This window comes from Crocodylus porosus, unplaced genomic scaffold (assembly GCF_001723895.1).
Source record: "Crocodylus porosus isolate Cpor-Errol unplaced genomic scaffold, CroPor_comp1, whole genome shotgun sequence".
Taxonomy (NCBI): Eukaryota; Metazoa; Chordata; order Crocodylia; family Crocodylidae; genus Crocodylus; species Crocodylus porosus.
The window spans coordinates 60,905,310-60,931,080 of record NW_017728943.1 but is presented as its reverse complement, the minus strand read 5'-3'; the positions used below and the strand labels follow the sequence as shown (position 1 = coordinate 60,931,080).

General features: G+C 42.4%; 1 protein-coding gene across 1 annotated transcript in view; it reads left to right on the top strand.

Moving 5' to 3' along the window:
- Nucleotides 1-25,771, top strand: part of KCNH1 (potassium voltage-gated channel subfamily H member 1) — a 162,375-nt gene that overhangs the window by 61,609 nt on the left and 74,995 nt on the right. Inside the window, exon 7 of the mRNA XM_019548572.1 lies at nucleotides 4,537-4,963. Coding sequence (XP_019404117.1) covers nucleotides 4,537-4,963 — 427 coding nt within the window. The remainder of the gene's footprint in view (nucleotides 1-4,536; nucleotides 4,964-25,771) is intronic.

The following is a 25,771-nucleotide window of genomic DNA, read 5'->3' as shown; positions in this document are numbered from 1 at the left end:
GGTCAGGGCGGCTAGGGTCTGGAACCAGCTTCCAAGAGAAGTGGTGCAGGCTCCTACCCTGGGGGTGTTTAAGAGGAGGTTAGATGTTCATCTTGCTGGGGTCATTTGACCCCAGTACTCTTTCCTGCCATGGCAGGGGGTCGGGCTAGATGATTTGTTCAGGTCCCATCCGACCCTAGAATCTATGAAACATGCACAGCATGGTGTAAGGTGGGGGTGCCAAAACAACTTAAACAGGAACTAGACCATGAAGATAAAGTGACCCCTCCCCCCCCTGAAAACAGCATCCCATCTTTGTTTTGTCTAGTAAGTGCTTGCCCAAATAGGAAGTTTTTATAGCACTACTGGCCACTTCTGAATGAAGAACAGAAAGCAATGAGTCCTGTTCTTCAGTTAATTGGTGGAAATATGTCAATCATTTGTCCCCGTGATTCTGTTGGCTGTGCCCAGAGGTAGGCTGGTGCACAACCAGAAGGAGAGGGGTTCTGAGCCAGCCAGGGAGGGAAGGAGGTGGTGGCCCAACCCCTTGCTGTTGATTGGCCAAGGGGCCCGGTGGCGCCCCCCCCCACCCATCACTGCTGATTGGCTGAGACAGTGACCCTGCCCCTCATCACTGACTGGCTGAGGGTGCCCACTCCTCACCAAAGCTCTGTCCTGTATTCTGGGGATGCATCAGTGGCCACCCTACTGGTACTATATATAAAAAATAGTTCTGATACCAGATCTATCTTGGATGTTTGTGCGCATTAAAAATGAAGAAAACTTCTGGAGGTGACTGCTATGCACTAGTGTAACTGAATCAAAGGCAAATGGATACATTAATTTAGGTAAAACTTCTTAGATGGTAGTATGTAAGGTAATGAAGCATCAGGTTATTAATAGATTTTCTTTATCCCTATGTCATACTCTTAGGATTAATTTTTAATGAATGTATGCACCTTTATTCTTGAACCTGTCAGCCTTTAATCTGTATTAAATCTATCCTTTTTCCATGTATTCTTCTTTTGTTCTTTTTTTCTAATTCTATTATCCTGCCTGTCTTGTTAACTAGAATAAACTGGAAGTTGATGAACTAGAATCAGAGTACACAAAACAAATTTAATGGATGCAAGGTGTCCAGTTTTTCCCTTACTGTGAGTCCTGTCAGTAACCAGAGGGTATAGATATTTAACTACAGTTTGTGCATATAATGTTATCTTGGCTGCTCTAACCTGTAGAAATGGTTGTGATTACAGATAACTAGAAAGAGAAAAAATGTCTAACTACCACCTGCAGTCAGGATTATCCTGATATTGCATGTATCTAGAACCAGGCAGTAACTAAATCCAAAATCAAATGTAAAGCAAAGGAGTATCACTAGTTTTAATCAGTGTTTCCCCATTTAGGCCACTGATGAATGTGACCTACTGTGTGGTGTGTTATCCAGCTTGATTTTTTTTTTAAATCCTTTTATTGGCTTACTTTCTGGTTTCCTTATCTATTCCCCTCTAGCTTAGCTCTTGTACACGACAGGCAACATTTTGAAAAGGGCTCTTGTGTACTATTGAAACTAGTTGGCGTAAAGCCAGGACAACATGGTTTCCAAGCATATTGCATTTTAAAATCAATGTGAAGTGTATTATTGCTTCTTTAGCTATGTAACACTGAAAAGTAGACTGCGACTGTATAAATATGACATATTGGTCATCTTTGATTTGGCTTTCCTAATGTGTTAAATATCTTTACTCTTTCATTATAGCTTATGTGAAAATAATTTGCAAATTAAAATGATTCTGATGTTCAACTAGGCCTCTGTTTTTAGTGACTTACAATCTATTTAATTTTGAATGATAACGTGTCACTCCCACATGAACAACAACAATGGTTATGCATTTGTACAGCAGCTAGCACAGAGGTCTATGCTTAGGGTGGCTAGGTGTACCAGCAGCGCTAATAACTACTGTTTTTCTCTTCTACTGCTCTGAAGATTACAGATGTTGCTACAAAACCTTTGACTGAAGCTAGAACTCATAAGAAGAACCTTGACAGGATTTCCTTCAGAGAATGGAGATTCGTCAGAAGCAAATGCTTTGTGTGAAAATGTATTTCGTTTGAAATGTCTTTCAACAGAAATGTCCCAACAATGCTGATTATTTCTCTTTGACACTTGGAAGAAAATGTTCTGACTTCTCATTTTGATTTAGACTCACTTTTTACATATAAGAACGTGTATAAGAATATGAAAGGGGGTAGGGGGAAGAATGTTTCAGTCTGTCTTAAAAAACCTCTCTCTGGAATTTAACTAGCAACAAAGCTAAAGTTCAAAATCTTGAAACTCTTCCTGGGACAGGAGCTTCTCGGGAACTTCTGTCCCAAGCACAGCTATAGTATCAGCATGCTGAAGCCTTATTTAACTACATGTAAGCTACACCTACATAGATGCCAGAGGTTGTAAGCTCTTCTAGTGAGGCACTTAACTCGGAGTAATACATCTGACTTTTCATTTGGACTGTTTAGCACAGCATCCCACCCAGGCTAATGTGCCTAGACTGCTTCTGCAGCCTGATCTAGTAATTCCAGTACCAAGGCAATTGGGGCATCTTTGGTTGTCTCTGGACGGTTCTGTGTTGTGCCATGCAGATAAGCACTTATTTGTGGGTTAATTTGAACAAACTGTTTTGGATCTGAATCATATGGCAGGAATATGTAGTAGAATCTAAGCGTCTATTTGCTTACAGTTACATTTAAGGTAGCTAGGAGTTCAAATCTGACCAGTTGTAACTGTACTTTTTTGGGGGGGAACAGAATTGAAAACAAAGGACTATGTCTTAACCCCTTTTAAATGTCTTTGACAGTCAAAGCCCATCTGTACACTTTCAGACAGGTGTTTAAATCTTCAGAATAAGGAAAAGGGTTTGCAAATAACTCTTTGAGTTTGCATTTGCATGTATGCAATTATTCACCTATTAGTGTGTATTGCCTTTTTGATACTGTATTGGCAACTGCTAGCTCTTCTTTTTTTTTTTTTTAAATTAGGTCTTACATGCCTTGTACACACTTAAAACTTTGTGCTTCAAGCATAGGCTTGGTGTCAGTGAAGTAGAGCATAACATGACACGCATGAAGAAAGAAGCTATTGTGTCCTTAAGGTGTGAAAAGACACTGCACTCATGTGGATTTTCATCCTTCATGGTGGTTGTTAGTAAATATGAAGGAAACTTGTCCCCTTGGGCTACTATTGCTTTTCTCTAAAAATTATTCTGTTTTAGAGAAACACCATTTTCCCCTCTCCCCTCTGAACATGTTTACTTGAACAGAATTAACAAGAGTCTCTTGAGGTTGGCTTCTGTTGCTAAAGCATCCAATAGTAACAAATGGCATACATCTTCTAGGAACAAGTAAATGCGATTGTGACAGATTCATGAAATAAAGGGAAAAGGCATTGCTCCAGTCACTGGAAACATATGTTAATATGTACAACATATTATTAACTAAATCACATTTTCCACCGCATTAAAAAAGCCTAAACTAAAACATTGAAGCCAATGATATTCAAGCATGACTTAACAAACTTTCATTTAAACGTTATGACCAGAAGTATGTAATTATGCATTTCCAGAATTACTCATTAAAAGAGAAGCTGCTTATAATTTGATCTTAGCTTTTTGCTTAACTACAACAAAAAACAAAAGCATAACTCATCAAAACCCCTTTTTAATAGGAGACCATTTCTGTAAAAAACCATTCAGATATATTGGTCCTCCTAAATGTGTGGATTTTTAATTTTCTTCTTGAATCCTTTTTGGCATGCTATGCTGCAAAGTTGGGTGATAGCATTTGCCACTAAAGCAATACAGGTTGTGAGGGCTGGCCCATTTCTGCCTTAATTGAAGGCCAGGAGTTCCAATGCAATAATACTTACCATGTCAACTGCAAAGATGTCATGAAGAACAATTACTCAGTTTTTAAAAGTGCTTAGTGATTAGAGGTACCTTGAGTGCTAATGTGAGAAACTCCAAACCAGCCTTATTTTGAATCCTCACAGGTATTCAGGTTCCAGTAAAATTTTTAGAAAAGCACTATGAAACTTGAGGAATTCAAAATGACTTGTTATTATATAAAAAATTGTTTGTTCTATTTGTTTTTATTGGACCATACAGTCAATGAGCATTTAAGCTTGCTACTAAATCCTGAGGGTCAATGTCTACACCAAACTGGGCTTGCAAATCAGATTATATTCACACAAGCCCCCTTTAATGTCTAGATTGATTAGCTGTCCTGCAAAATGTCCATTGACATGAGAAATTCTAAGAGCAATTCTATGGCATCTGCATGTAAGCGAAACAACACACATGAAAGTTTGTGTGTACCTTGGTAACAGGCCACTGAACTTCTTAAAATTCATAATGGTGTTCTTTTGCAGATGCCATTTGATGAGCAGGCATTGAGTCAAGCTAAAACCCTTTCTTTGCAAGCCCAGATGATGACTAATATTGGGAAAAACATTAAGTAATTTAATGATGAATTCTAATAGCCCACTGTGCTTTATTCTTCTAGGGAATCAGTAGCTTGTTCAGCTCACTTAAAGTAGTCAGACTACTTCGGCTGGGTCGTGTGGCTCGGAAGTTGGATCATTACATTGAATATGGAGCAGCAGTCTTGGTTCTGCTGGTGTGCGTATTTGGTCTTGCAGCTCACTGGTTGGCCTGCATTTGGTACAGCATAGGAGATTACGAAGTTATTAATGAGGATACAAACACAATCCGAACGGAAAGCTGGCTTTACCAGCTGGGGGATTCCATAGGAACACCTTACCGATTCAACGCATCATTTGGAAAATGGGAAGGAGGGCCGAGCAAGGATTCTGTTTATATTTCCTCGTTGTACTTCACAATGACTAGCCTCACCAGTGTTGGATTTGGGAATATTGCTCCGACTACAGATGGAGAGAAGATCTTTGCTGTTGCTATGATGATGATTGGCTGTAAGTATCAGAGATTCCATTTTCCATACACAATGGCCTGTAGTCAGAGTTTTGCTGTAAATGTTTAGCTTCATAAAAACTTCTTAGGCAGCATGTCAACTGTTCCTAACCAAGTTTTAAAAATTAGGCTTGGAGGCAAATCTGAATGTTATTATGTAGACTGCTTTGTGATAAGAAATGTTACCAGGATGTGTGAAAATTCTCATGTTGCAGAATATTACAACGACTGTTTCTGCAGCAAAACATAGTTGAATGTCTGCTTACATTTAAATGATTCAATATAACAGAATCTACACACTCTAAACTAACTTACAGGGTACTATAGTTTGCTTTTTTCCCCGCTAGATGATTTTACAGAGCTTACGCCAAAGTAGGAAAGTCCTGCTTGATGCTACGGATTAGTTTCACAGTGTACTGAGAGGGGCGAGGGGGAATATGTAGAAGTACTTATTTACTCAAATATAAGATGACCTGATTATAAGATGACTGCCTCCCAGTAGTTAGATTTTATGTATGGAAAAGTTATGAACTTATTATAATTGTCCAGGTATAGAATCTAATTATTGGAGGTTGGCCTTGAATTTGTCCCCCTCCCACTGCCACAGCAGGAAAAATAAATCTGGGGGGTCAGGTTGCCCTCTTGCCTTCTGCTTCCACTCCAGCTTCCTTTCCCTGCAGCCCATTCCCCTCTTTACTGTCAGACCCTGCTCTCCCTGAGCACATGGAAGTGAGAAGCAAATTTGAAAACACTGACCTTGAAATGAAACATAGCTGTAGCAATTTGCACATGGTACCCTTAGACTTACTTCATCCAGAATTGATTCATTTTACCTTTTTTAAAACTGCTGCAAGTTTTAGCACAGGTCCTATATAAACATACTCTTAAGAAGCACTTTGGCACCTACTTATATGTAGAACAAATGCATATGATATATATAGAACAAACCCATGTCCAAAGCCAAAATGTTCAGAATTTACCATATAGTTAATGGGGCTGGGTCTCACCAGTCAATAGCATGTCAAGCTATGGTGACCCTACAGCTCAGCACTGCTCAGTGTGTGCGTACTCCAGATAACACCCCCCCCCCCAAAGGAACCATGGGCTAATTAGCTGGATGTTCTTGTCATGAGCCATAGGATGTTCCAAAAATGTATATGCTGATGACCAGGGCAACCTGGTCTGGCTCCACCTCATGGAGGGTGGGGCCACACGAATCATATATGACAGGCTGAGAAAGGCAGCAACAGAGGGATTCTGGGTGAACTGTCTGGGGCCTCATTTGGCGATATTTGTCAGATGTTTAAGGCTGATGAAGAAACAGGAATGATTGGAAATGGAATAGAAAGGCAGAGCTCAACTGTGGGAGTGAGGAGGGAGCTGAAATGTATTCAATATGGTGGCTCATCATGACTTAAAAAAATTCAGAGCTAAAGGGGACTGAGCAGTGGGCACTACTGTATATCTTGTTTAGATGGACTGAACTGACCCATCTTTGTGGTGGGTTCCCATTAGTATCTCGGTCTTTTTTGGGCTAAGATCAAATGTAGAAGAAGGGGAGGGTGTTAGAGCTGCTCTGGCCCTCTCAGTGCTGGCCTGGTATTGTAGCACCTCCAGACCTGGTACCAGATCCATGTGGAGGGAACACCTGCCTGTTTTTTTTTAAGGGGCATACACATGCATAAAAGGCTCCCATCAGCATATCAAATATAGCAATTTTGGCAACAAAGGGAGGTTTTGGGGCTGGCTCTGGTCCTTTCAGTATCGGGCTGGCTTTGCAGGACCTACTTCTAGTCCTGGTGCCAGTTCCCTGTGGAGGGAACACCTGCCCATTGTTTTAAGAGAAAATTTTAAAAACAGGTTCCCATCAGCATTTTTGGCACTGGGGGAGGGTGTCAGAGCTGGCTCCAGTCTTTCTGAATGCTGGTCTGGTATTGCAGTACCTCTAGCCCTGATGGTTGTTCCCTCTTTGGGGAGGAACTGCCTGTTTTTTGTTTTGTTTGTTTGGGTTTTTTAATTAAGGGCTACACACACACACAAATCAGTATGTTTGCTCATTATGAGCATATGTTTTGTAATCATGCTCAGTGTTGGCTGCATTTTAATAAACTTAATAGTCGATTTCTATTACTGTGTATGTGCTGCTTTTGGCAGCAGTTGAATGATTGATAATGTATTTAATATGGTTTCCTTGATGCAATTGTAAGATGAGGAGCTTTTTCTACCCATACTGATTTGTGGGGGGAAGAACCTTGTTTTATGTTCAAATAAATTACAGCTAGGAAGGAAAGGAAAGATGTGGAAATGAAATTAAGTAAAAATAAACTAAATACATGACACCAGCATATGCAGATGTTGCATGTATGCAACTTTGCCTGACTTCAGTGAGTCTTTGTATGTAAAATTATTCTTGGATGTGTTTGTAGGCTAAGGAGAACTGCAGACTAGAAAAGACATCTAGATTTTGGGGGGGGTTGGGTTTGGGTGGGTTTTTTTGTTTTTTCAACTGTAAAAATTGCTCACTTCCTTTTATCCTCAGCTGTTTTTCTCATAGTTGAAGCTCATGTTGTTCTGATCTAACAAACTGGTAGCAGCGGTGGAATTTAAATAAAACCTGAGAAGGGATGCAGCTGCTTAATGTTGGCTACATGTTTTCAGAGTAATAAACAGTGAAAGATAAAGTGTCGCTCGAAACATCTGTCCTGACCAAATATACTTGTTTAATATACAAACATTATGACCTTTGTCTGTTTATAATGGTCTTAAACTGATGGGTCTAGCAAAACATTTACTACCTGAAAGTGAACTAAGATCAACTTCCTAACATCAAACATTTTAAGAAGGATAATTAGGGGATGGTGTTTGCCTCAAATTATTATTCACTGAAGGCATGGTGAAAAGAATTAAATCATGGAAGTTAATATAACCAGATAATTGCTCTGAAATCTAAAATGAACCTTAATAGTTCAGCAATTAGTAGCAAGATATAAAAAGTAAAAACTGAATGTAATTTTGTAATTTAAGGCTTTCTATGTGATTTAAGTTGGTTTAAAATGAATGTCTTTTACTTCTTGCATTTGAGTATTCTCAGAAACCAGACTATGATCCCTGCAAACGTCTATAAAGCCAAATAACGATATGATTTAAAGAAGTCAGACTAATTTCATCTATAAAAATTTTGTGGGGGGAGGAGGGGAAGCAGGTAGGTAAATATATTTTCAAATCCACTATTATTACAATACCTCAGATCACTTGTAGAAATCTTGCATTCAGTGATGGAAGTATTTCCTCTACAGTCTTGCAGAAATCAGTGAAATTGCCAAAAGAGATTATTATAGGGAGATCTTGGTGTTACTCATATATTTAGATTCATATACTTACATACATATATACAAATCTAAGTGTGTGTGTGTGTGTGTGTGTGTGTGTGTGTGTGTAACCTAGGATATATATAAATTATATTTCTTAGATATTTATATTATATTCCTATATCCTAGATTATATACACATACACACTTAGACTAATGCACTTACATATATGCACTCACACTTGCATATGTGTGTGTGTGTGTAAGTATATGAGTCTAAGTGTGTGTGTATATTTAGGTATATGAATGTGTGTGTATGTCTGTCTATTTAAGTATATGAGTGTAAGCGTGTGTTGGTGTATAATCTACATGTGCACACCCTCCCCCCCCCATTAACTCAATTAGAAAAGAGTTCCCTTCCCCATTTAACATGGCGGGGGGGGGGGGAAGCCCCTTGCCTTGCAATTAAGCATGAGTTGGGCAGCTACTGTAGCTCTGGCCCTAACCCAGGGTTGTGGCTGGGGCTTGTGTTGGAGCTGGAGCCAGAGCCATAGCTGCCTCCTGCCATACTCTTCCTTACTTTTGTTCAATGCTGGCAGGCTCCATCACTGCTGCAGCCTGGGGTATGGAAAGTCTGCTGAATGCTAGGTATTAGAACCTTGAAGAAATATTTATAATATACTCCTATGCTTAGGCTGCCACACACACACACTCTTAGACTTAGATATATATGCACCTGTGTGTGTGTGTGGCAACCTAAGCATAGGAGTGTAATATAAATATTTCTTCAAGGTTCTAATATGTATAGCATTCAGCAGACTTTCTAAATTCATTAGGGAGAGAATTCTGGGGTTGGAAAACTGCCTTTTTCCGTGTCACAAAGAACTCATTCAAGTTTAGCCGACTATCAAATCCTAAAACATTGCCTTTCCCATTTGTTGTCTGTTGACAACAAAATTTTGGGAGAATGCTAAAATAACCACCTGAACATGAATGCATTTTTAAAAGAAGTACATGCTACCCCAAAAGCTGAAGAAGCACAAACAGCAGCAGAAATCCTGGGAACAGACATTCTCTGAAAGCATAAAACGGCTGTCCAGGTGCCTCAGGACAACTTACCTTGGAACCCACAGGTGGCCTCATTAGTATCTGCAACCATGCCCTACAGATACATTGTACTGGATACAGATCTTCTAGCTCTGAGCAACTGGGGTGGGGGGAAAGGGGAGATGGGGGAGGGTTCAGTTGCACCAAGTGCTACCCAGATTGCCCTGAGGTCAAGCACATAGTGCCAGTGACCACAGAGTTTAGAATAAGCATCAGCAGCTCCTTTCTGGTGTCTACTGTAGTTATTCACACAGCACTTATAGGAATGTGGTGAACATCAGGGTTTGAGCCGTGATGACTGCAGGGAAGAAGTAGAAGATAGAATAGAGTGAGATTGTTAGTGCAAGTAATAACATTTAGTGTTGCCTTTTTTCTTAAATAATAATTAAAACCTACACTAAAAGTTTCAACTTGTAAAATCAAACACCCAAGTTAGGAAATCCTGAATCAAGGCTGTCTGCATAGTTTGAAATCTGCCCTCGCATACATGCAACATTCTCTTTAATTACATGGTCACAGACCATTTGTTCCACAGGTACTCCCTTGTCATTTTGTGTATGGGATGGGCCTGCTCTGGGGATGAAGGCAGCCGCTGAAGGCATCCATAACTCATCTGTTGCAAAATTGGTGTGTAGCAAAAAAGAGAGGGGTGACAAGTTGAGAGATGATGACCTTATGGTTAAAGCTGTTGGATATCACACAAGGTATAGATATAGATTTTCTGTGCAATGCTGAGCCACTTATTTAAGTCAAAATTAGTGGCCACCTGTCAAATGTTACATTCCTCATTTTCTGAGCTCCCAAAATATAAGAGACTTGGGGTCTAACTTGCAGAATTAGATTGCTCATACGTGCAGTTGAGGTCAGTGGGAACTACAGACGTTCCATACTCCAGAAATGTGGTCTGAAGGAATGAACAAGGGAGTCTTTGTACCCAAAGTAGTAATTGTGGCCCTGCCACCAGGATTTGTTGAAGCCTAAGCTTTATCACAGTCTGACGCTTTCAATAAGGAGACTGAAGACTCCTAGTTATGAGGCACTACAACTATAGTAAATGCTCTAGGATAGGAGAGAGGAGTAGTTATAGGGTGGCCAATGGTCCTATTTTATATCAGACCATCCTGTTTTTAAAATGCGTGTCCCCTGTCTTTTCTCAATGAAGAATAGATGCAAAGTCCTGGTTTTCGGTTTGTTGGTGGAAATACGTCAGGCACTTGTCCTCATGATTCTGTTGGCTGTGTCGAGAGCCAGGGTGGTACGCAGCCAGGAAGAGCCAGAGTTCCCAGCCAAGAAGGAAGGGAAGGTGGGAGGTGGTCTTTTTGTGGTGGCTCTGCCCCTTGCTGCCAATTGGCCAAGGGGCCCAGTGGCCTCACCCTTTGCTGCTGAGGAAGCAGTGGCCCCACACCTCATTGCTGATTGACTGAGAGGGCCCACCACTCATCAAGGGGATGTCCTGTATTCTGGGGGTGCATCAGTTGCAAACCTAGGTAGTTAACCATGTCAGTCTGGAGTCTGGCAGAAGGCAGGGTAGCTTTGCACCTAGTAGGACTAACTAAACTGGAGGTGCCTAAGCTTTCATAAGCAGTGGCATACTTCATCAGACACTGTGAAGGGACTGCAGGAGGCAGAGCGTCTAAATAGAAAGCAGTGATTTGAATACAACGTGCTGGGGGAGGCAAGGTAGGTGAGAGAGAAACAAAGCAGTTAATTGCATCATAAGGCATGTGTGTGAAGGGGCTGAACTAAGGTGACATGGAAAATGTTAGAAAAATAAATAAATAAATAAAACATTGCTGGGTTTATGTTAGTGGGTCAGAAATGAGCCTGGCACTTGTGGGGAACTGACTGTGTGGTGTGCTTTGCGTGAAAACAGTGATGGGTCGCCTTCAGCTGGTGGGAAACCAGCACAACTCTCCTGATTTTATATGAAAGTATATCACTTTATAGCTTCTGAGATGTTCTGCTATAAAATAAATATTCTTTCATTCACTAATTTTGCTGTAGACTATGGCCTCTTTACTTGCCATTTTTTCAGTCTGGCAATCCCACTGGAGTCAACGAGACAGCAAATAGAATTTAAAGGTTCGTGATCTAGCTTTCGGTATGTTTATACATCCATACTGCATTTAATTCTATCTCTAAGGGTTTTTAGTTGTACAGAATCCAATAATACAAGATGTAAAGGTTTGGGAGCAATGCTTGAACCAGTTAGACACTGAAATATTGGTAACCAATTGTGTTTACAGATCGGAAAGAATGCATAAAGCCATCTGGAATCAATATGGCAAAGAAAACAAATGGAACCTGATGCTATGGTTTAATACCCAATTTATGTAATGCATCACTTTAAATATTTAGGGAAAAGTGGCGTAAGTAAATAGGCTTCTGGCAAAAGGTGACTTGAATCACAAAGCACCTGACTTGCAGAGACAGGAAAAACAATTTCCTTCACAGCTAATTTCTCAAATATCTTTCATCTTGATACTTTGATTATGTGAGTGGCCAAGAAGACAGAAGAGTGAAAGCTAGTGGATATTCAAGGGATCATAGGAAAGTAAGGCTGGAAGAAACCTCACAAGATCTATTCCAGCCCGCCACTCAAGGCAAGTTCGCAGACTAAATTATCCCAGCCAACTGGATGCATGTAAAAAGAAATCTTTTCTGGAGACGCAGCTGTTGGGCTGCATCCTGCAAGATGTTGAACATGCTCTAAGATATGAGCAGCTCTCTCTCTTTGACTGTAATGGCAAGTTACCAGATCAGATGATACATCCCTAATGGAAAGAAAGAGCACTTAAACAGAGGCTAAGCAAATGTGCCTGTTGGGGTCACACTAAAAGTCTTATTTCTCTGCCCCTTAATTACTCCTCAGAACAATGTTCTGATGGTGTAAAAATGTAAAAGATGTATTGTGAAGTGTTTAACCCTCCAAACCATGCTCTCTTCTTCTGGTAAAGGGAAAGGCTTACCTCCTGGTTTATCCAAAACTCTGAAGTCAGTGGGATAAAGAATGTAGAATTGGGCCTTGCATTTAGTATTTTCCCCCCTTCTAAAACAGGTTTTTCAGGCTGTGTGAATTAATCCCATTCTTGCCATGATGGGGAGTCTCTCGTAAGTCTTCAACTTTATGACATTGAGGAGTAGGTTCTTCTTGCTCTGAATTTGCATGTGTTAATGGTTTGTGTGGGTGTTGCTAACAGGTCCTGGTCACATCATGATGTTGTGCTATCTGAGGATATTTGTAGAAATTGTAGCATGGTAATGATACAAGCTGTGCTTGATCACTCCTTACATGTGCTGAAGTGGTGAGTACTAGCTCATTGTATCATAAATACTGACATAGATTAAAGACACATTTGAAATTAGGGTCAGAAATGGTCTCTCATTCTACTTTTGATTGTAACTTTCATAATGATGGGCTGGATATGCATCTGTCTTAAATGTATTATGCCAAATTAGTTATTTTAGGCTGTCTTAACTGGGGTTTATTACTCTTTATATGTGACCCACTCTGGCATTTTTCACATTTTAAATGCCCCAGGCCAAGCTTGTGAACAGATTGAGGATTACTGAGGGCCCATCTAGACTAAGGTTACCAAATTTTGTTTTTTGTTTCTCTAAATGCTCCAAAAATCTAATAATTCAAGGCACGCTAGTTAGTTTTGGTGAAGCGCTCGGTTTTGGTGATTGTTGTGTTGGTGCATGGAGTTTTTGAAGTAAACCAAACATTCTCTTATTAGATGATTTTGGAAAATGTGCAACTGTCAGTTAAATAGCATCCTTGTGGTAACTTCAGTCTTTCCTAAATTCATTAAGAGATGGCTAAATACAATGTCTCCCAATAATACCACAAATTGAAAAAAGGAGCCAGTCCCACATGCCTAGAAAGAAGTCTGCAGACCGCTGCCAATTACCCTGTGGAGTACTGCTGAGTGATGGACAATGGTTTGAGAACCACTGAGTCCACAGATCTTATATTGGAAGTGATGCTGAACAAAGCATGAAGATCTCTCTTGGACTGTTAAGAGGCCACCTCTATGTTGGCCAGAGAGGTAGAGTTAGTTGATTATAGTCCTCAAAACTGAGGATGGTTTGAGAGTCTGATTCACTCTGCAATATTACAAGAATGTACTGAATAACCTAGATGGTCTGGGAGGTGTCAGTGTTTTAAGTTATTGTATAAGTGACTCTTCCATGCTTCCTGGCTGATTTGGAAGTTGACAAAATAGCCAAGGAATGTCGAAAGAGACTAAAATGCTGTTGTGCAAATATGCAAGGGAAAGGAATCATGTCTATCTGTGTGTGCATGCCTATGCATGTGATCAGATGGATCAAAGAATAATGTTTGTATGATGATGTATGTTTTTAGGAGAGTTTTGAATTTGTGTACCCTGGCAGTTGTAACCCTCCAGAGAGAGAGAGAGAGATTCTTGTGTGTGTTGCAGGGAAGCCTTGCCCTGTTACCAGTGAGGCCAGAGAGGGTAGACAAATAAAGGTAGCAGGGCAAGTGGGCTGAGCTGGGCACTGATGAGAGCAGTGGATTAATGAGTGACCAGCTGCACCTGGCCAGTGGGGGAAGCAGGCCCAGCCAGGTGACTGGAAGTAGTAGGATAAGTTAGTGGTATGAGGGAGAGGAGTGGTATGTGTGTATGTTGCAGAGGCAAATGGGCATTTAAGCTACCATGGGGAATGGGGAGAGAAAGCCCACGCAGGTAAGACCTGTGGGCTACTTAACAAAGGGGAAAGAGTTGTTAATTTTGTGGAGCAGGCAGCTTGTACCTTTTGGTTTATTGTTTAATTTGATATGGACTTGTGAACCAGGAGGAGACCACAGATAGTGGGTAGTGGTACACCCTCCACATTTATTTTGCCAAAGGGACTAAAGAAAAACTGCAATCTGAGGGCCAGACTTGAGCTCATAGAGATGGAGCTTTAAAGAGGTGTGAGATGGCTGTTGAGGCCAGGCCTAGAGCCCAGAAGCTGAGGCCCTTACTAATGGGCTAAGGTGGATATGGCTGGAGAGAAAAAGGGGCCTAGGCTTTAACAGCTGGAATCCTGGCAAGGCCCCAGGAAACGCATAAGAAGTGGGAAACCCCTGCGTGGGTGTGCAGGGGCAAACGGATCTGAATAAGGAGACAAATCTGGTGGAGATGGCCAGGTTGCCAGAGGAGCTACTGCCAGTCCTAGGACTTCCTTACAGCTCCCAATATCCAGTAACATCAGAATTGTGGCCGGTGACTAATGGAGAAATAGGAAGCTGGGAGAGGGTAGTAGCAGAACAGCATGAGCTCTACCTGCCATTACAGTCTGAAACACTGAAAGCACAGCTAGAAATTGATCCAGAAATATCTTTGGTCCTCTGCATATTAAGCTATAGTTGTGGGTTTATTAAATGGTGTATCCATCTGCATAGGCAGCAAGGGATGCCTGGGCTACTTAATGAGACACAGTCATTGATTATCAGCCAACTTGAGTGACCCTGCAGTCAAACTTGTGTGGAAGACCTGAATAAGCACAATTTTATGAGTGACCCAGTGACTTGGTGGTCTTCCTTTCTTTAGCAGCAGTCTCCCATCTTGCTTCCCTTTTTTAAAACATCAGCTCCTATTTTTTAGTGAGAGAAGGGCTGTAGTTGGCTCAAACATAGTATAACATCCTTTTTATGGCCAAAATAAGGCTGGAGACTAGCCTCATTAGAGCTTGGAAGACCTGTACCTCACTGGCAATAAATAATGCCATGACAATATGTGAGGAAGAGGGTATGTGACAACTCCTCCCTTTTTCAAAGTCTCTGATGCAAAATTGTGCTTGTTTTCTAATTCTCAGTTTCCTTATCAAATACGGTACTTGTGAATGAGAACATTAAGGCACCAATATAATAATCCCTCTGTAATACATATTTATACCCCATGCTTGTAGGTTCTATTCCTACTGTTCCCACTGGATCAGTGATGCAGGCAAGACACTTAACCCTTCTGTGCCTTGCATTATACATTTATAACGAGGCTCGGAAAGGTACCTGTAGCTGTCCATGATCAAGATGCTCATTAGCCTTCTCTTGGCTTACAAATACCTGTATGTAGGAAGAGTTTTCTGATCACTGGGTAATCTAGCAGGCATACAACCAGAGGAAGTGATAGCTGAGGTTAATCACAATCTTGGCTATTTTGTCAACTCCCAAACCAATTTATAACAAGGTGCTGGGATGTTAACTGCACCCCGCCCAACCTCTCCCCCACAAAAACAACAAACCCAACCATATATAACATATTTCCAGTCTGCATAGAGTGCAACTGTTAGATTTGTTCATTACACAGCAACTGTCTATTCCCTAAACAATCTTCTACTAGTTAGATCACAGTGGCATGTGTGAAGAAAACAAACCAACCCACCAAAAACACTTTACTTAACATACCACTTGCTTTAATTGTCTTTATTTTTAATCTCTCCTTAAATGAGAGAATGTCTGAGAAAAGGCACTGCAGATTGCTCTGTGTAATTTGAATAGAAGGCGAGATAGTTGTACCAAAGATTTTCTCTAATAGTCTAAATATTTTTCCTGTAGTTTACATTTGTGCTTATATGGAGACCTATAGCCCACCTGTTTTACAGATTATAATGATTTTGTGAAGACATTGTTTCCTTTTTTTTTTTTTTCTAAATAAAGCCAGCCATTAAGATAGCCTAGTCTGCTCTCCTGCATACTGTGGGCCAAACAACTCCACCACAGAACTTCAGCATCAAGTCAATAACTTCTGCTTGAGGTGCATGCAATGCAGAACAGTACAGTATTGTCAGTGTAGAACTTATCCCTGCCAAACTGAGCGAATTGGTCTTTAGGGGTGACTTCTGCTCTTTCTGGCATCTTTTCTAGACTTGAATGTGATATTTGGAGGCTGAAATAAAATTTGAGATGTATCAAAATACAAGCCCTTGTATGCAGGGACTGACTCAATTAGCAATGCAATTTTCTATGGAAAGCAGGATATCAAACATCTTCTGTGGGGGATGGAAGGGGGGAAGCATGTAAGCCCTTGTTGGGACTGGGGGGGAAATAAGACTTCCCAGTTCCAAGCAGAAAAGGTGGGAAGCCTTTCTACCCTAGAGCAAACTGCAGGAAGCCCTACTGGAGCCTTGGAACATGGGGGTGACACAGGACTGCCAGGTGGCAGCTGGCACTGCCTGTGGGGCTCGCCTTAGTGCAACTTCCCTGCAACTGCTGTGAGATCCCAGGCAAAGGCCATGCCAGTGCTGCAGAGGAAGGTAATATCCCTCCTCACCCTCTCATCTGTACCAATCTCACCAGGAGAAAATTCATTCCTGACCCCAATGCAGTGTCAGTGTGACTTTAAGCCAGAAAGGCAAGACCCTGTAGCCAGGATCCTCTGGGACTGAGTTTAAGCAGGAGCACTGGCACATCCACGACTAGTGGCAGATCAATCTCTTTTTGGACACCACCGATGCTAGAGAGTTCACAGCTCCCCTGAGTGTCTGTTCCACTGCATGCTGCTCTAAGTGGGAGTTGGTGACAGCAGCCTCCCAGCTGCTGCTGGCTTTGTCCCTTGGTCCCTTTGGGAGAAAGAAAAAGTGAAATAAAAGTAATAGTAGCCTCCAAGCTGCTTCTGGCTTTCTCCTCTGGCTCTTGAGGGAGAAAAAGGGGAAAAACCCAGGAGCTTCCCACCAGGTGCTTCTCCCCTGGCCTTTGGGGGAGAGAAGAAAACAGCAGCCTCCCAGCCCTGCTTTCCTTAGCCTATGTGGTGCCCATGCAGTATCCCCATTGGCCTAATTGGACTGGGGTGGCTGGGTACAGCAAGAGTGGAAAGGAGTCTGGGGGTCATGGCAAACCCACAAAATTAAGCCCTGGGCTCTGTAAATTAAGCCTGTCCCTACTGACCACCTGGCTCAAGAGCCCTGAGCTGGGCAGTAGGATCTTGGAGGGTTTCTGCTCCTGGCATGTGTTTTGTTTCCCCACCCCCTCCAATGTGGCCCAAGCTGCCCATCTGTGCCCCCCCTCCTAGCCTGGGCAGCATGACCCACACCCAACTCACAGTCCCCCGCCAGTCCTGCGGTACTCCTCATTCTTGATCTGCAGCCTCTGCCCCTGCCAGCCCTGCTGGAGGGGGCCTCCAGTTGTCCCAGCCTCCCATGCCCTACTTATCTCAAAGGCTGCAGGGGGTACAGTGAGTCTGAGCCAGGCCTGGCTGGTTTCAGATTCTCAGGCCTCACCCCCCTGGACAAGGCTTAGGATTTCACGATCTTTTTGAAAGCAGCTTCTTGCAGGACTGAGCTCTGCCAGCCTACAGAGAGCTGCTTGCAAAAGGGAAAATACATGGTTTTCTCCATCAAAGGTAAAAAACTGTGTTTTTTCTGCCCACAAGACAAAACCCAAATCACTGCTGTTAAGATAAAGGCACTCGGTCACCTTCTGCATTGAGGTGTCTTTGCAGGTTCCAACTTATTTTATTACTTGAAATATTTGTTCAGTTCCTTTTAGAAGAAATGGGATAAAACCAGTAAGGATGGATTTGTAATGAGAACATTGTCAAAAAACTAGGATGGCTTAAAAAATAAATAAAAATGACCAAATACACCCATGACCACAGTTTTACCAATCAGAGTGAGACAGTTCCAAAACTTTGATCCTTACTTAAGGGCTGAGGTATTTGTGGAGAAGAGGCTGAGCTGTGTGTATGAGAAAATGCCTGCAACCGTGCATGGTTATTTTTCTATGTGCAGGCTAGCTCTATGTGCAAACGGGCAGATTCACGTACATGTATATCTGCAACAGATTCCCATGTGCCTGCTTCAGAAACTATAACTGCTGTGCCTTGCCGCCATCAGGTCTCCCCATAGCTTTCTCTTGGATAAAGGTGCTCTCCTTTAATTAAACAGGGAGAAGAGATCTTTATTTTTGTGTATGTGCAAGTGGTTTGGGGTTCAGTTCCCACTAAGAACCTAGGAATGATTCATTGTATTTACAAGGTTCTCTTTGGGCACAGTTGCATCCTTCTGCCTTTATAATTGAAGAGAAATTAAGTATCTATTAAATAATAATAAACAATCTTCCATTCAGAAATAATGTCAAATCTTCATGGAAAAGTGTGTGTGTGAGTGGGGGGGCGTGTTCTTTTTCCCCTCATAAAATTAAAAAAATCTGGTTTATTTTATTTACTTTGTAGCTAAACAAAGGTTGTTTCCCCCACCCCAATTATCGAGGATACATTTGTTAAAAAGTTTTTTTACACAATGCTTGCTGTTATGACAGACACTGCTAGGTGGCACTCTTATGCATTGTATTTCCCCCCCCCCCCGGTCTACTATTCAGTCTTGGAAGATTTCCTGTGATAGTCAATAAACTAAAACACATGGCTTGTTTGTGTGTGGGTGGTGTTTTTTATTTCTTCCTTCTTTATACTTTAATAAGGATATCTATATTATGATGTAACTTAAACAATCACCTTTCATTCTCCACAGGTCAAAACCCCTGTGCTTTTCTCCATGACTGCTCAGATATATTTTTCTCCTCATTGGCTCCTTCTAGATAGCAATCCTCTAAATGAAAAACTAGTTTTCTATTTGAGTTAATCAGTCTTTGTAGACTAATTGCTATTCACAATGGCCAATTAGTTTGTAAAGCCATATAGCACATGCTGTAACTTCAGAAATAACTTTGTAGAACTTCAGCATCAAGTCAGTAACTTCTGCTTGAGGTGCATGCAATGCAGAACAGTACAATATTGTCAACAGTACACTATCTTACATTTTTTCTTTTGTGTTCTGTGCACAAATGTACATGCCAATAAGTCAGTGTTAATTTACTATCAGACTTGCATTTTGTCCCTCCCCACTTCCCCCTTTTGAGGCCCATAGACCAGAGAAATGCTTCAAACTTAATGGTTAGAAAACATGTTTCAATGTCAGCTTGAAGCCAGTGGAAGTTTGGAGGGTTTTTTTCCTCAGTCAAAAAATTCAGGAGTTGACTCTCTATATAAATTTCATATAGTAGTAGTAACTAGGAGTTAAGACAGGTATGTAGAGAAAGTTTAAGAAGTTATAAATACATGATTAAGAGAGATTACTAGGCACAAAAGTAGGTATGTATAGTATTGGATCCATCTTCCAGATATTCTCAATACAGAGTATGAGAGAGAATATTTATTTGAGTTCCCGACCTTCTGGTACCAGCTCATAAGTGTTCTAGAGGCATTCTGTGTCTGTAGAATAAGCAGGGATCCTGGTTTTTTTCTGATTAAAAAATTGCAAATTCTCTGATTAAGACCCCCAAATCCATGATTAAAACGAAAGGCCACTATATATATAGAGGGATCAATTGAACACCATGTTTTGTTGATATATTTACAATTTCAAAGGAATTTGGAAGCCTACCAGTGTCTCAAACATTCTAATAAAATAAATTATAAATACCTATATACCTTGGAATTTCACTTTGGGTTTTTCATCATGGAAAGCGATCCTGCTGAGACCACTCTGTATACCCCAGGAAACTGTGTATAGAAAAGTCAAAATTATGTAAAATTAATTACTTTAATTATTTTTTTACTAATTAAACTAAATGTAACACTATGTGAACCTTCTTTCTAAATATATGCAGGTACTTTGTATGGTGGGAGGCTGGGTGTGTTTGTGTGTGTGTGGGGATTTGTGGAAGTGTGTGAATATTGGGGGGTTGTGAAGGGTTGTGTGGAGTTTGTGGGTGGGGGGTTGTGGGTATGGAAGTATGTGGGGCATGAGGATAGGTGTGGGGTTTGTGATGCACAGCCCCTACCACCGGCAGATCAGCAGCAGCAGGCAGGGGGCCTCTGAGGTGCTCATGGGGCCTCTGCAAAGCAGCTAGTATTTGCTTCGGTTTTGAATTCAGCTGATTCAGGGACAGTGTTTTAAATTGGTGATTCAAATCACTGTCCCGAATCTATTTGGCCAAATTTGGTTTGGAGGTTTGGCTGCCACTGAACCTTGAATCAAAGAGGCCTCATCCCCCACCTGCTCTCTCAGCCCTGTCAATGGCTGACCCACCCAGTCCCAGATCTTACAAAAACAAAAAAACCAAAAAACCCTGCACTCACCGGCTACTGCCAGGTGAAGGGCCAGGGGGTGATCCCTGCTGCCTCCCCGCTGCCCTGGGCTGTGTGGGGGGCTCTGCTCATAGATCATAGCTTCCAGAGGCTCTGATGGCTGCTACAGCACCCAGTGAGTGTGGGGCTTTTTTCACAGATTTCATAGACATTAGGGGCTGGAAGGGACCTTGTGAGATCGAGTCCAGCCCCCCTGCCGTAGGCAGGAAAGCAGCTGGGATCAAGTGATCCCAGCAAGAAAAATATCCAGACATTTTTTGAAAGAGTCCAGAGTAGATGCTTGTACCACCTCTGTGGGGAGTCTGTTTCAGATCCTGTACACTCGCACCATAAAGAACTTTTATTAGGTCTAGTCTAAGTTGGCCTTCCTGGAGTTTATGGCTGTCAGACCTTGATATCCCTTGGGGAGCTCTGGTGAATAACTGTTCTCTCAGGTCCTGATGTACCCCTCTTATACAATTGTAGGCTTTTACCAAGTCACCCCTGAGCCTTCTCTTTTCCAGACTGAAGAATCCTAAATCCCTCAGCCTCTCCTTGTACAGCCTACCTTCCAGGCCTTGGATCATATGAGTGGCTCTCCTCTGGACTCTCTCAAGCTTTCCCACATCCCTCCTGAAGCAGGGAACCCAAAACTGAACACAGTACTCCAGCTGCAGCCTCACCAAGGCCAAGTAAACTGGGCGGATGACATCCCTGGTTTTGCTTGAGATGCATCAGTAGATGCATGCCAGAGGTTGGTTTGCTGTATCAACCACAGCATTACATTTTTGACTCATTTTCATCTTGTGGTCAATCAGAACCCCCAAGACTTTCAGTTGTTGTGTTAGTGAGCGTAGCACTGCCAACTTTGTAAGTATGTTCCTACAGAGGTGCAGCATCTTTCACTTCGCAACATTGAAGGCCATCTGGTTTTGGTCAGCCCACCTTGAGAGCATGTCCAAGTCAGCCTGTATCCCTGGCCTGTCCTGCAGTGTGACCGCTCTCCCCCATAATTTGGTGTCATCCGCAAACTTTGCCAGTTTGCATCTGACTCCCAACTCCAGATCGTTAATGGAGATGTTAAAGAGTACCGGGAAAGAGCCGGGATGCTGGGAGTTGGAGGTGCTCAGGAAGGCTGGGAGAGGAGGCAGGGGATGGGTCCTGGTGGGGGTCCCCACATGGTCTCCCTCCGCCCCTACTTACTGGCATAGAGTCTGGGTCCGGCTCCCTGCGGTAGCAAGTGGGGACTGTCTGAATCAATTTGGACCTTTTTATTGGTCTCCCAATTTGATTTGAATTTGGAGATTCAGCTGCCGAATCAAGTTGCATCTTCTCTTAATTGAATCAGCACATGAAACTTTGCACAGCCCTAGTGCTCATGGTCATGGCAGGCAGAGTCCCAGGCAGCATATGCCTCTGTCTGAGTCCCAGGGTCTGCATGCTGCAGGCAGGGATCTGGTCTGGCCTGCAGGTCTGTGCCTTCAAACCAGACCACCAGGCTCTGTGCCAGCATGTGTGAATTGTACTGCAGGTGGGAGCCAGGTGCCATTGGGATGAGTGGGCTCTATGCCTCCACATGGGGCTTCCAGTAGTTCAGTGGGAAGCTGCACATGGATTCAAGCAGGAGCTTGCCTGTCCCAATGGTGATGACTCCCCACCTCCATGTGCAGTTTCCCGGCCAGCCTGATGATGCCATTTGCAGCTCCCAGTCCACCCAACATTGGGCTGGACCAGCTCTCCATCTGGGGCTTCCTGTGAACTTCTCCCTCACCTGTCCTGCTGGCTCTTCTCACAGCCCCCAAACCTCCCCAGGCCTAGCAGTCACCTGCACCTGCCCCACAGGGCCCCCCCCAGCCCTGCTGCAGGAGCCCCCAGTTGGTCCCCAGCCTGCTGCATGTCCCACTTACCTCAAAGAAAGTGAGCCTGAGCCAAGTCCCGGTTGACTGAGAGTCTCAGGCCTCGCCCCTTTCCCTCCCCCTCGGGATAAGGTTTAGGGTTTGTTGCCCTTTTTGCAAGAAGCTCTGAGAGCAGAGAGCAAAAGTGGAATATCTTTGGGTATCTATGTTTAAATGAAAAATCCACTTTTTTGCTCTGTTAAAAGGGAAAATCAGCATTTTTTTCCATGTTCCCGTGGGAAACGGAAAATGCAGATCCCTGAGAATAAGACACTGAATCCACAGTGGTACAGTAGTCACTCCTGACATTGACAGAGTTCTGTAAAACAGTTTTTTTCTTTACATTTGTCCATAAACTGACCTTCATAGGTTCATTGTATATTTACTGAAATATGCATTGAAAAATATGAAAGTTATCAATAAATATAAAATCAGTTGACCAACTTCCCAGCATCACTATAAAGAAAACCAAAATTTAACTTGTTCTTTTGTACAGACAGGCACTAATTTGCTACTTGTTCCAGAGAAGCTGAAGCAATGTAGAAGCTATCCCACTGTAAAAGAAGCAGAGTTAAATCAGATCCATGTCTGGCAAAGTTCCCTTTCTATTTTTAATACTTGGGGGAAAAAATGTCAGTTCATATTTTAGTCCTTTCCCTATGGAGAACCACACTTTTGGAAGTAGTTTTAATATATTTAGTTCAGTGAAGTTGCCAAGTATGGGTCTTTTTCTGCAGAGACTGCATTTTTTCTAGACAATAAACATGGAAATAAGATTACCTTTTTTTACTTTCTTCACAGCTGGGTATTACCTTGTAAGTCCTTTCCATATGCAGGTGGCAAGGGTCTGGTGTACAGTTCTTAGAATTCAGAACATTGTCTTCATCTGAGCGATAAAATATGATGGATACTTTCAATAATGCCTTGTAATCTGGATTTTGAGCATCTGAAGCCAAAATTCATTTTTTCCTTTCCTGGATCAGTTGTAGTCAAAAGCCCAATTCTGCTGTTCAGGCAGGAAGTGGGAGTCAGGGCCCTCTATTCCTCCAAGGTACAAGCTACATTGCAGGAAGGACAAGGCACATATCTGAATACTAAGCTAAAAACAAATTTCAGTTCCATCAAAATAATTATTTCAGACAGTGAAACAGAGAGGCTAGAAATAAAATGAAAGTGGAAGCTCAAAGGTTAGGTTCATGGAAATACATGCTGTAATAATAGTTTTTAGTCATTGAGCCTATCAACCAAAACTGCCAAGTGACTAAAAATATCTTTTCTAATTGGCCTCCTACAACAATAGCATAATACAGAGCCTGTAGCTCATTACATGATGCCTCTGAGAGAGGCTGCTTAGATTGTGGGACAGAAGAATCGTAATTCGTGTCCAGTGCTCAATTTGTCTCTGTGTAGACTCAAAATCTTAATCAAACCCTTTTCTGTACAATAATCAAGGGTACAGAGATATCTCAAGTCACAGAATGAAAGCTCTGGCTTGTGAGGGAATTCTTGGCTGGTGTAATGATTTGAAGCCTTCTGTCACTCCTTCAGAGCCTCCCAAGTACTCTAGTGACTCTACCACCATAGTGGTTGCTTGGAGGTTGTTTGAGGATCAGATAGCAGAAAATGTGCTTCAGCCTTGGAGAGCTGCAAATGGCTCTTCTGTAGCTAACAAGCTCTCCACTTACGTGCCCACGAGTCTCCCCACCTCCCCACCCTTGTTTTTTATTGTAGTCATGGATGATGTCTGGCTTTCTTTGCTTTCCACCCACTGACAGGTCATGGTGCATGCTTGACAGCAACAGCTTAATTTTGGACTTCTTTGGAACATAGTAGCAGTCTTTTTGGCAGGTCAGTACTTGTAAAATAATTGTCACCTACAATATTCCTTCCCACCAGGTTCGAACCAGTTTTTTTCAATGACCTGTTTTTAAGATTACCTTGGCATGGAGCTTCTGGTTGCTTGCCTAGGTAGATGTCTCCAGACAGGGGGAATGATGTTGCTGCATCACAGCACCACCAAATTTTCAAGCCATATTTGGCAGGCTTGCTGAGTGTATACTGTCTAAAGGGACAGTGACCCCTGAATGCAATGAGCTGCTCATCGACCGTCAGGTGTATTGCTGGAATATACCATTTCCTGAGCTGCTCCACAAATTGTGTCCAAATATCTTTGAAGGCAGCAAGCTTGTCCACAGCTCTCCTTTCATCACATGTCAGTTTGTTGTCAAATCTCAGGTAGTTGGTGATTTTACAGAATCATTTTAAACTCATGGTGGCCCAGAAGCAAGGACGCCCGGGGCATTGCTTTCACAACTCCTCCAGTGCCTCGTGTCCACTGTGGTATAGACCACTCAGCAGTAGGAGGCTAATGTAGGCTTCCAGCTCTGTTTCATCCAGCTTTTTCCACTCTTCTGTTTTCAGGATGGCTTTCATTCCACTCCTTGAGTCTTCTTTCTGCCTCTCTGTTTGTTTCTTTTATGATAACAGTCAGGATATCTTGTGAGAGAAACAGGTGGAACGTTTCCACCACTGTGTCTTTATTACTTTCTCTTGTTGGCCCAGCACTTTCATGGACTATGTCCTTGGCTGTTCTCCAATGATGTATTAGCTGTGGACTTTTTCCCTCGCACTCTGCCATTCCTTCCTCTAAAAGTGTCACCATCTGCATTGTTTTCTGGGGGTGGTGGCAGTGGTTCTGCTCCACGTCCTGCTGTAGCCCTCGTCGGTCTTCCACAGCAGCTCTGGGTTGGTCCTCTTCCCTTTTCCACTGGAAGTGTTGGCATCATGTCTGCTTGTGGTAGAATTCCTCATCGGAGCTGGATGAAGCTTCCATAGACGCATGGTCTTCTTACTCTGAAAAACCTCCCATGTTTGGAACAAAGTCAGCATTGTCACTGCCTTGGGTTAAGATTTCATCAGTGGACGTGTTGCTGTCATCCCTGGTTACCTGTGCAAGACAGGCTTCAGCAGTGAATATGCGCTGCCTTCTCATTCTGGACTGCAAAAAAAAAAAGAAGAAGAAATTGATTACTGCCCAATGCATATAAATAACAATCAAAGACAAGCCTGTCCAACTGTGCTGCCACAGAAGCAATTCTGCCCTGCACTATGGTAGCACAGGTAGCACCCTCTCCCCTGGGCACAGAAGCCAGAGATCAGCATCCACTCTTGGCAAGCCAAATGTGGTTGGGTGCTGTTTGGAAACCATGCATGCAGGTTATTGAGAGCAGATAAAAGGGGCATGGGATTGTCAAGTCCTTACTATTGAAGGGGACTCCATAGTATATGCTGTATTGCAGTATGATGCTGTTTTGTTTCTTCTCTGCTGTCCCTTTGCTTCTTGTCCTCACTTCCAACAAAGGCAGGGCAAACTAGCTTGTATGTTATGAAAGGAGCAGGTGAGGTGGAGTTTTGCCATAAGAAAAGAG